The sequence below is a fragment of the Nyctereutes procyonoides genome, unplaced genomic scaffold (genome assembly GCF_905146905.1).
Source record: "Nyctereutes procyonoides isolate TBG_1078 unplaced genomic scaffold, NYPRO_anot_genome, whole genome shotgun sequence".
Lineage (NCBI taxonomy): Eukaryota > Metazoa > Chordata > Mammalia > Carnivora > Canidae > Nyctereutes > Nyctereutes procyonoides.
Window position 1 is genome coordinate 35,089,759 of NW_026575120.1, and position 12,330 is coordinate 35,102,088.

At 44.8% G+C, this 12,330-nt stretch overlaps 1 gene segment (V, D, J or C); it reads left to right on the top strand.

Moving 5' to 3' along the window:
• Positions 1-1,959: 1,959 nt before the first annotated feature.
• LOC129515742 (T-cell receptor beta chain V region E1-like) lies at positions 1,960-2,645 on the top strand. The segment is given in 2 exon segments: positions 1,960-2,014; positions 2,269-2,645. Coding segments are annotated over 2 exon segments (432 nt in total).
• Positions 2,646-12,330: the final 9,685 nt, after the last annotated feature.

Sequence of the window (12,330 nt, forward strand, 5' to 3'; positions counted from 1 at the left end):
CAGAGAGCCTGAAGCGGGCTTGATCCCAAGACCCTGAGGTCTTAACCTGAGCTGAAGTAGATGCTGAAAGACTGAGCCGTCAAGGCACCCCAGAAAAAGAGTGTCTTTTCTAAAAAAAAAAAAAAAAAAAATCCAGAACAACAGGACTTCAAAGTTATCAAGCCAACTGGATTACAAACTATTATGCCATCACCACATGGCATCAATACCTGTTATCCTTCCCTACAATCATGTGAACCATATTGTTGGAAGTGATTATAATTTCGCAGATTAACAAAAATAGTGAATCTGGGAGACGCAAAGCCCCAGGACACCAGGTCCCAGCTGTTTCCTGACGTGCAGGCTCCCCAGGGTGAGGGGTCTGCAGTCTCGCCTGGCTCCATCTCCCTTCTTCTTCCTCAAGGGTCCCTGAAAGCACAGACACCTCACTGGAGCACCGACCTGAATACAGTGCGACCCGAGGTCTTAAAATAGTAGTTTGGTTGCTAGACTCCTATATGTCCCCATATTTTTGTCTGTGAAAGGCTGAAGGTAAAGAGAGGGTCTTTTTAAATCTAATTTCCCAGATCACTGGTTTCCAAACTTTCTGAAAAACGAGGCCTCTTAGCGATGTTGGAAAATTATGTGAGCTTGTGATTTTCATCTCAGCTGATGACTAAGGGAGAGATAAAGAAAGGAAGATAAATGCTGCCATTAATATTGTCATATGTAAATTGAATTGGCAATTTACCACTGCAGTGACAGAAGCCAACTCTCACTAAGCGCTCAGCCTGTGCCAAACTCTATTCCAAGAATTTTTCTTGTGTGAATCTATTTACTCTTATGAAATCATTATTATCTCCATCTTATAGATGGGGAAACTGAGTCCCAAGGCCCCAGCGCTAGGTAGTGCCAGCACTGGGCGTTGTCAGGAACTCTCTCCCCAGAAGTAGAAGAGAAAGAAAGCAGTCTTATCATTGAATAAGCATTAAACCAGAATATGATTCACATCCCAGGCATTCCATGGGGATATTGCAAAAGCAGAAATCCCAGCAGAAATCCCCCTTTCATATGGGCCACCAGACACAACCCATTACATACACGTTCTTGAGATAGAGTGATAACGAGTCCTCAAATAAGAGGACTGGACAAGACATCCTGGAGTCACTTGCTTACTGGGGGGCTGGGGGGTGTCCATCTGGGTTTGCTAATTTGCTTTACCCAAAGGACAAGCAATCTTGCCACGTCTTTACAACAGGGCATCATTTTGCAACTTAACTCTCTACATTAAGTGAGGTTCATTTTGATGTTTGCATTTCAAAGAGGTGATTGCAGGTCTTGGAGAAAAACATTTCTGGGTGATTTACATATATTTCAAAGAGAGGGAACTTGAAATTACAAGTTTTCTACAGTAAATCCTCTAAAGAAATGGGTAGGAGGTAAGTCTCTTCCCTTATTTTCAACAGGGAAAAATTAAGTCTCTAATGTTTAGTGTGTTAGTTGCCCTTAGAGAGGCGACTCTCTAAAGCCCATTGCCTACTGCCCAGCCTCTATGTGTGAAATGTATGGCGGGGAGAGAGGTCTTTGCTCAATCTGCCGGCCTGCTCGCTTGCATTGAGATGTTGGAATCCCTCGAAAAGGTTTGAGGCACAGATTCAGAACCACTAGTGTCCGTGTTCAGAATCTCTGGGACACGGTGGTGGAGAGGGTGCAGGGCCACACAACCTCACTGAGGCACTCAGTGAATATGGGGAGTGTGTGCCTGCCTGTGTGAGGGCTGTTGGCAGGCAGAAAGCAGGGAACGTCAGGGGACTTGAACCTCAGTGAGAAAATGAGACAAACTGTCACGTTTCCTGGAAAAGCCACTCCCTCTTGAGTTTCAGGCCTAGAGTGTCAGCTGCTCACGGCCTCCTCATAGACCTGGATCCGGCTCTCCGGGCTGCTGCCCGATGCCCTGCTGGCGAAAGTGTGGGCCAGGGAATGGGACCGTTTTCCATCCTGTGGGGCTGGGTGCTCATGGCTACCGTGAGTACAGGTCAGATGCCAGGCAGAAGAAGCCACTCCAGGGGTTGAGGGAGGGCAAGGACTAGTAGGTGCAGAAGGTTTTGCTCTCTGATTCCAGGCTTGTTGAAGCCCTCCCCGGCATAGCACCCCTACGAGAAAGCATTCCTTCCGTTTCCAGGAGTCTCCTATTGGCATTGCTCATGGGCCCCCCTCTTTGGGATTTGACTGGTTATTTGAGGAGTTACTGCTACCCTGGGGACCTTTACCCTGGCCTGTGTTTTTCAGATGCCACTGCAAGCCTGGTGGAGCAAAGGCCCCGCTGGGTCCTGGTAGCTCGTGGGCAGGCTGAAACCCTGCACTGCATCCTGAGAGATTCCCAGTACCCTTGGATGAGCTGGTACCAACAGGATCTCCAGGGGCAACTGCAGGTGCTGGCCACTCTGCGGAGCCCCGGGGACGAGGAGCTCGTATCCCGTCCTGGAGCAGATTACCGGGCCACGAGGGTCGACAGCACGGAGCTGAGGCTGCACGTGGCCAATGTGACCCAGAGCAGAACCCTGTACTGCACCTGCAGTAAAGACACAGTGAGAAACTCCCCTTGGACAAGTGAATACAAACCATCCTGGGTTGCCAGCCACAGACCCAACCTCCTCCTCCTCTGACCTGACTCCTCCTCCGCTCCCCCACCTCCTTCCTGTTGCCTCTCCTCTACAAGCAGACACTTCCTACCGCTTGCCCATGGCCCTTTTGGGGAACGCTCTGGCTGCCTAGCACAGAGATTTAACCCCAGGCTCTGGGGGGCTCCGTTCCGGACCTGGCTCTGCCACTTGAGAGCTTTGGGAAAGACTTTATCTCCCTGAATCTTGGTTTCTGTGCCTGTAAAGTACAGGCGGTAACTCTACCCAGCTCAGAGGCTTGCTGTGAGGATCAAAGGGCATGATTCTCCACAGTTGGCCTAGGTAACAAGCATTTGGGGTTTAATACCAGTATCAACGCCCCCAAGGGGTGCTGGAAAGAAACCTGGAGAAATTCTGGAAGCTCAGAAAGGAGGAAGAAGGAGTATCTCAGGGTGTAGCCCCTCACTCACACCCCTAAACACCCACTTTTCCAATAGATCCCCATACTCAGTGCTCACCACCACCTAGACGTCTCACTCACTGATCAACTAAAGTTGATCTTTTTAAAAGTAATATCCTCACAGAGGGAGCCTGACCTAGAAAGGACCACGGTCTGGGTCCATGGTGAGGGCTCACCAAACATTGACCAAAAAGCCATGGCTCAGAACTGGGTCTTGACTTCAGCTCAGGTCATGATCCTGGGGTCCTGGGATCGAGTCCCGCATTGGGCTCCCGGCAGGGAGCCTGCTTCTCCCTCTACCTGTGTCTCTGCCTCTCTTTCTCTGTGTCTCTCAGGAATAAATAAATAAAATCTTAAAAAAAAAAAAAGTGGGCCTGCCACCTGAGCAAGGCCATACACAGAGTGAGGGTGGAACAAGGAGACGCAGATCCCAGAAGCAGCAGGCAGGAGCACTGCGGGTGAGAGCCCTACAGAGATGGGAGGTGGCAGGCGGCTGTGGCAGTGCCACTCCGCTGCCAGGTAGGAGCATCTCTATCTCAAAGCAGATGAGCAGGTACCCGGGGTGCAAGGTGGGAGAGAACGAGAAGACATTTCAATGCTGGGTCTCTGGTGGCCATCTGGGTGGCTGTGGCCCAGAGCAGCAGGCAAGCACTTTCCTCTCCGCTCGTGGAGAGGGAGGAGTTTTGTCCACCAGGGGGAACCATCTGCCCATAGTTTTCCATGCTCTGCTCTGCCTGGGTCTGTCCTGACTCCAAGGTGTTGTCTTCTCTTGGCAACCCCACTCAGCTGTTTTGGTGACCGCCTGCCCAGCTCCAGAGGACAAGAGTGATGGGGAGTAGGTCTGGAGCCTGGCGCAGCGTCCGGAGACATTTGGATACCTGTGTTCTCTCCTCCGTCCAGGAAGGGTACCTCTGTTGAAAAGGCCCTCATCGGGAGATCCTTGAAGATCCTCGGTCTAGAGATCACCAAGAGGCTGTTAAATACAGAGATGGCAGGGCAGAGAGGCCTGGACCACCTACTCTTTTAAAATATATATATATAATATTTAATTTAGATATATACATATATATTTGGGAAAAAACATGTGGGCATGAGTGCAAGTGGGAGGGGGGAAAGGGAGAAGTAGGTTCTCCGCTGAGCAGGGAGCCCGCCAGGGGCTTGATCCCAGGACCCTGAGATCATGGCCTGAGCTGAAGGCAAACATTTAATGGACGGAGCCACCCAGGCGTCCCTGGACCACCTGCTCTCAAGGAAAGCTGAGGCCTCCACTAGCAGCTCTTGAAATAACTACAACCAAGTCACCTCTGTAGTGACCGAAGGCGCCAATGCTCTGATGGAATCCCTTCAACCTCTGTCCTGGGAGCTCCCTGGAGACTTCCCAGATGCAACACTGCTCGCCTGGACCATGACTATGCCTTAAGACCACTGCCAGAACCCTTGATTCCTTGATGATCAAACTAGCCCTCCTGGATTGGCAGGTGGTAAAGGTCCAAACAATGCTTTTTGATTAGATCATGCTATTCATCTGTCATTATTCAGATAGGAAATACCAGTCTATGTGGTGTAGCCTCCAGTCTGCAGGCCGCTGTGAGTGATTTGACCATGTCTTTCAGAAATATATTTAACTTCATTTTCTTGGTCAATAGTTTCAAATGCCCAATTAGGCAAGGACCACCATTTCTTGCTTTTTATTGTTGTTTTCATTTTATTTTATTTTTAAGATTTATTTATTCATGAGAGACATAGATAGAGAGAGAGGCCGAGACACAGGCAGAGGGAGAAGCAGGCTCTTTGCAGGAGCCTGATGCAGGACTCAATCCCAGATCCCAGAATCACAACCTGAGCCGAAGGCAGCCGCCCAACTGCTGAGCCATCCAGAGGTCCCTGGTTGTTTTTATTTTAATAGGGAAATGGATAGTTGACGCCTGGGACACTTTGGACACCTTGCCTGATGTCACGTAACTAATAGTAGGACAGCCAGGACTCAGGTACAGGAATTCTGAGTCAGATCTATGACTCTCCACACCTTGTGATGCTGCCTTTTTTTGAATTGAATACATTGTCACCCTAATTAGAGAAGTGTGACATGGCAGGCATCTCTGCCCCTTCCAGAAAGGCAGCTTCCATCACATTACAGACATGGTCAGAGAGCACAGAGAAGTCCATACACGACATGGCAGCAGGTCAGATAAGTGTCCCGAAAAGACACTAAGTACCCTGCAGACTTGTCCTGGGGCTCAACAGGTCCAGATAGGAACAGATGGAATTACACTAATCACATCTAATCATTTGGAGGGGAAAGTAATATATTTTATGATTGTGTAAATTAAATCCTGCTCTGTAGTATCTCCATAGTTCGGGTGAGTTTTAAGATCATGGAACTGCAGGACTGGCAGGTGAATATACTCACCTAAGGCAGCCGTCTCTCTGTTCTCCTTTCTCCTAGGCATCCTCTCAGTTAATCGACATGCAGAGAATACCCACTCCATTTTCAGTATTTTACCAGATGTGGTGTGAATTTTCAAGAAATATGATGCATGTTTCTTCTGTGTCTCCTCCAAATCTTACCCCTCTTCTTACTTGCTTTATTCCCTCATTAAGAAGGTCCTTGGAGAGCAGAAAGCATGAGCTCAAAGTTTCACTTGCCTCTCCGAGAGGCAGAGGAAGGAAGATGAACGTTTTTGTTATAATTCAGATTCCAAACAGAAACCTAGCCCATGTCTATGGCCCCTATGCCATCATTTCAGGGCCCCTGAGCAGGAGAGCAAGCGTGGGCTTAATGTGAAGGTAAGGGCTTAGATACAGGTGGACTTGGGAAGAGGGAGTTGATAGTGGGTTAATAACTATTAGAGCTTCAGGATCCATGCAAGTCCTTTGAGTTTAGGCACATGTCTGTCTTTACACACTGGTGGAGCTTGTTAAGGGTAAACTGTGATAAACTGCATAGACCGTTTGGTAGACAGTCCCGACATGGATTAGCAGTTCACTAAACTGAGGAGAAAGTATAGCACACTTGAAAACTTCACAAAATAACATAATAGGATTGTGACTTTAAATTTATTTTTCTACTTTTGTGGGTTCTCCTCATTATATGCAATCAGTGTTTAGGCTGTCTGAGATCATGGAAACACTTCAGAAACAGAGCAGCCCTACCTGGCAATCACCTGTCTAAATGATATTATAATGGACTTACATTGCACTTATAATTTTAGGTCTCTACACAAAGAAAGACAATAACACTGCAAAACTGCCTCTCTGTCCTTTATGCCTAAGACTTCTCCCACACAGGCTGGGAAAGGCACAGGGGCCTGACCCCTGAGGAAAGGTATATTGGTAAATTTTGTTAGAATGTTCTTTCGTGCTCTGATACAACCTGATGGATTGTGTGCATGGACGTGAAAATAGTTTCTATCCTAATTGAAGAAAGATAAACACAGATGTAAAGAAGTGGTGACAGATTACCAGTAATCCCTTGGCAAAGATTTAAGTGCCTACCATGTTATGTGCTAAATATTATGCTTCATGTCTTACGTAAGTTATCTTATTTACTCCCAACAATCCAGAAAAGTATTATTGGTCCCATTTTAGAGATAAACTAAAATAAGACAGGTTAAATTTCTTAATTCCTTGCCTAAAGACACATAGCTACCAGCTATGGGAGTTGGGATTAAATACCAAATTGGATCCCAAACCCATGCTTTTTCAGCTGCGCTAAGCCCAAGATCATCCTTTTGAGGATCTAGAAATGAGAAAAACTCACACTAAAGGGCAGATGGTAGAAATCAGAGTGAGGGGATAACAATCACAGGGAAGAGTCAGATTCTAGGCTATCAGAATCCAGACCGCAAAGCACCCTGGAGTGAAGGTGGAAGGGAAGTCAGGCAGGTGGCCAGTAGAGGGCGGCAGGCCAGGAAAACTGGCTATATGGCAGGTAATCCGCAGCATGAAGTTGTTAACAGCAAGAAGCTGGCCTTGTATGGGCAGAGCCCTAGGCTTAGAGGAACTGGGGAAGACAAGGTTGTCAAGACAAAGACAGCATTAATGGAACTGGGATTTTAAAAAGGTAGGGGAAGGTGGGAAGGGGGCTTCACTGCAGGAACAGAACAGAAGCCCAGTTACTAAAGCTGAGCTGTTTGGGTAAGAGAGTATACCAGCAAGTTTGGTTTGGTGATGAGCTAAACTTCTTTCAACCAAGAATGGTACTGGACCCATGTCTTGGGCTGCTATTGTAGATGGGGCTCTTGAGGTTATAGATGTGCCAACTAAATGCCTCAAGGTAGGGGTTTGGAGCTACAGAGAGCAAGGCAAAAGCAAATTTGGATGCACATTTTATAGTTGAAGCAAATCCTACATGTGATTTACTAACACATCATAATCTCTTTAAAAGGAACCAACAACAACAACAACAACAACAAACAACAAATCATAGACTGGGAGAGAGAGACAAGAAACATTGGTTTGATTTTAGTCAAAATAGCTGCTGGAAACCTCAGAGTGGAATAATGAAGATACCTAGGACTTCTGAGTCTTCAAAGGGCCTTGGAGTGATGATCTTGGAGTTCCTTGCCAGTGTCAGACCCTAGGCCAGCTTCTCTAATTCCCATCTTTAGCTTCCAGTGGGCACCTTGATTCTACTCCAATTGTTATAGCCAGTGACTTCAAATCAAGGCTTTTTTCCACCCTGATTTTCTATTGAACAGAGCTCATTTTATGGTTTCTGAAATCCTCCTGTCCTTGAAATGAATGTGTAAGAGAAAAATTACAAATTGTATGAAGTCTTGAAAGTCTCATCAATATAGTAGCTGGCATTAATTTCTGTGCACAAGTGTAGGCTCTAGCCTAATTTTCACCTTGTTTTTGTAAGACTCTGGCCATCTTCATCCTCCATCCTTAGGTAGCTTTTGGAATCATAGCTTTGCAGCCTTGAGAACAGTGGTTATAGGGGATACCACCCCTTACTCAATGGAACAACATGCTGTCCAAATCCTAACATGTTATTATGATTGGAGGAAACTTTTGAATGAGTCCTCCTATTTTCTCCACTTAAATTCTGACAACTTGAGAGAGACAAAGGAGTAAGGCAGCTGGGATGGGAAATTTCTGGCCATGTTACTTATAGAGCTGATGGAAAATATGACTTAGATACATGACAACATGGGATTCCCAAGGCTGCAACTTAAAATTAGAAAGATATAGGTTAGAAAGATTAGAAAATTAGAAAGATTCAGGATATATTGAGTGATGGAGCCTACCATATTTTCTACTAAAGACATAAAGCTCAAATAAACAAAGAGGCTGTGCAGAAGAAGTTTACAGATGTCATGTTTTCCCCTTACAGTGGCCTTTGTCCCCTGCTAAAGGGCATCTCAGATTTTAGTTTAACTTGTTTAAGGAAAATAGACGAAACATCATGTTATTATGTTCATTTGCCTCTTTTACTCTTAAAATGGAAACAAATAATATTAGCTAGTGTGTTTTGGAGCCCTTTAGAGGATTCTTTCGAGGGTTCTCCACAAAAATGGGATCCTCAGGAATGAACCTGACAGGAAGTTCAAGTTCTTATTTGACTTATATAACAAACAAACAAACAAACAAACAAACAAAAAAACACTTGACAGATTTGATAATAATGGACTGATTAGGGGCTCCTTCCTAGGTCACAAGCCTCAGCTAGTTACCTTAATTGATCCAATGCTCAACTGAATGCAGGGGAACCTGATATCCTAATGAATGAACCTTGTTCTAACATTGAGTCTTCCTTCCAGCCCATACAAGATGACCTGGATCAACTTACTTGGTGACTTGTGTTCTAGGGACGAGAACATAGCTAAATTTTTTGAGATTCTGGTTCTGAATTGGTACCAATTTGTGGTGTTTGTGGTGGTGGGGAAGACTTATAATCAGTGCTATCCTCTGATCAGAGTGGAGCTTATGAAAATTGAGGGATAAATGGATTTTTTTTTTACCTAAGTCTTCCCTAGAGTAATTCAATGGGGCTCTGAAACCATCTATAATTTATTTCCATAGTTCCTATGTGCACTGGCAGAGTTACAAGGGGTAATTTTTTTTCTACAACTGGTTAGAGTCTGTACAATATGCCTCAGGGCTGTGAAGTGAGCTTTTGTTATAGAAAGGGCTAAGAGAAAGTTGATGGAACTTCCCCTTAGTAAATCTAAAACATCAGCACATTGGAAAGGTCAGTACTACCTGACTATACAGACTTGAAATAGGCTGGGTGATAATTTGTATTATAATGTCATTCAGTTCTTCAGTTGGCCATGTCATAAAAGAGTGGTGGGGAATGATAGTGTTTGAGTATCACATGGTAAGTCCAATTATAGTGGTTGTTTCGTATGTGGGACCTTACTAGAGCAAATAAATGCAGTCTTTCACACTCAGTATGCAACTATCTGTCTGGAAAATGTATTTTTATACATTGCATTGGGAAGCTCAGAATTTAATTAGCTTTCATTTGTCAGGGACAACAGTATATTTTTACCTCCATGCTCAGGCAGTCATCATTGCTCTGCTCCTGAACCTGAATATAGTATTTAAGGAACTTGAAAATCTCCAAGCGCACCACACTGATCTGTTGTATTGATGATATCATGTTGGTAGGATGAGATGACAGGAAGTAGCAAGGTTCCTGGGTGTCTTGGAAAGACAGGTGTGTGGTAGTGGGTAGGTGATATAACTAGTGAACCTTGTGGGTATATGTTGGATTCCTCTATTGAAATGAACACGTTGTTATACTTGTGCTCCCTACTATGAAGAATGATATCTGAAGACCTCTAAATTTTATAAGCAACATATATCTCATCAGGGTATCCTGCTCTGAACCATTTCATGGGTGATCTAGAAAGTTGATAGGTTAGAAAGAGACTAATTCAGAAAAGACTTTGTCTCCAGCACAGGTTGAAGCACAATTGGCTCTGTTTCTTTGGTTTAAAACTCTGTAGATTCAATGGTTCTAGAAGTATTATTTTTAGTGTACTAAATGACACAGCAAAACCTAATAAAATCAAGATAGGGGTCCCAAAAGATGGTGGCAAAGTCATGCTCCTTTTCTCTTTTTGGGAAATAGCTTCTGGTTTGCCACTGGGGTCTAGTAGAGACTAAATGCCTGACTCCAGATCACCAATTGGCCATGAAACTTGCTCTAGGTGGGGCCACCTGACTCTTTGTCAGTGACTGGGATATGCCCAGCAACATTCCAGCCCCAACTCAGAGTATAAGTGGACCAGAGGGGTAAATTAGACCCCGAAAGTCCAAATAAATTGCCCAAGCAATTGCTCCAGGGAATCTTCCCTTAAGCCATACAGTGACTTCAAAGAGACTTCTTCATAAACAGTTTCTTGAGGGTGGAAAGACTTCACTGGTTGATACATTGGTACTGATTGCATGTCTACTATTATGATAATAAAACCCCTCAGAGGGATGCCCTGAAGAATCTCATTCTTCTCAGGAGACAGAAATTCAATTAACACGTCTGGTTATTTTCTTCCCTGAGGTTGAATTTCTTGGGAATGGCTTGTGGTCTGCCCTGACAGGTAATCAGAAGGGGGAAGGTGGAAGGAATGGAGATTAGCTATTTAGGGGAAAATTAGGTAGTAGGATTTTTCAGGGTGAGTTTGGAGAAGGAGAATATTGTATGCCATGAGAACTCTCACTAAAATGCTTTTGATTCGGGAGACTTTAATAATCAGATAGATAAGCAGATCTATTCTGAAGTCTTTCTTCATTCCCTCTCGTGCTTTTTAGTGGCTCCATAAACATATAATGGGTCCAGATGGAGCATATTCAGGCTCCCTGCAAGTCTCACCATTGCTACCACCATTGCTGCAGATCCCCTGTGACAGTGTCAATGACCAATCTCAGCCTTGATATAGTCTTGATGTAGTACTGTATGTACCCCAGGTACCCCCAGCAGCCCTTTTCAACACAGAGAGAATAGCTATTCTCCTCACCAAAAATGATATAGTCTAGATTTGGATTTTTCTATCCCTTGTCACCTTTCTAGCACCACCATCCTTGAATTAACTGAAACCCTTATGTACCCCATAACAAAGGAATGTATTTTCCAACCAAGGAAGTCACTGTACAGTGACAGTCGTGAGTCAGTAGGCTGATGACCATGGAATTCGGTGTCCTTGACATATGCTTCATCACCTAGAATCAGCTAGCCTTATAAGATACCAGGATGAACTATTGAAATTGTAGCACCATTTTTAAGGTGGGAAACATCCCCAGAGGGTGAGGTACTCTCCTGCGAAAACCATCTGTTTATCCCATAGCTAAAATGTCAGTTAATAACACACATGAAGGTGAAGCTCTCACAATTGCCTTAATAAACCAAACACAAAATGTTGCATTTTAACTCTGCAAGCTGCAAACTCTGCTTCCTGAGAGGAGCCCCCGTGTCCCCTCGCTGGACTGTAAGTTTTCAACAGTCCACCCAAAGTGGCCACGGGCAAAACCCTCTAAAAATCATTTTGGTTTCTGTGCTTTTGATCCTCAGTAACTATCAATTAAGACTCTCACGCGGTAACTGGAACTGCAGGGGTGAGGTGAAAAGAGAGGGAGGAAGGAAGAAAAATGTAACAGTAATAGTTGGAGAGAATGGAGTCTCTGTGGCAGCTGGCATAAGAGAAAGGGCAAGCATGTACTGGCAAAATCTGACCTGGACTCCCGGTTTCATCTGCTTTGTCCTATGCCCTAGTTCACTTTTGTATTAACCCCTCAAGTCCCTACCCAGAATCCTGCAAAATGAATGAGCAAGATCTATGGCTGTTCTTGATAGTTACGTAGGCAAGGGGAAACTATGCAATACCTCTTAGAGGCTCCTTCCTAGAACCTTTTCTTTCCCTCACCTATGCTTCTAGTTAGCTCACTCTTTGTCAGGCTTCCTTTTCCCTTCTAGCATGGGTAACTTGCCAAAAGCACATGTTAATTCAGTGCAAGTAATAGGGGTTTTATTACCCAAAATGGCTGATGGGCCTTTTTCCCATAGCCTGTGATCTCTGTTGGAACACAATCCCCACTTCATAAACTTCAACTGCCTAAGGGGTATGGAGTTTGTCATCTTCATCAAAAGGGGAAGAAGATTATCATGTATAGTCATGGTATGGGGAGGTACCAATTGCCCACTCTGTTGGGTAGAAGTGAGACAGGCATGCCTGATGCAACCCAGGGTATCTATTTAGGTTTAATTGTGAGGCTGGACATAGGCACAGGTTGTGTCACATGATCTAGAATTCCTGCCATGGCAGC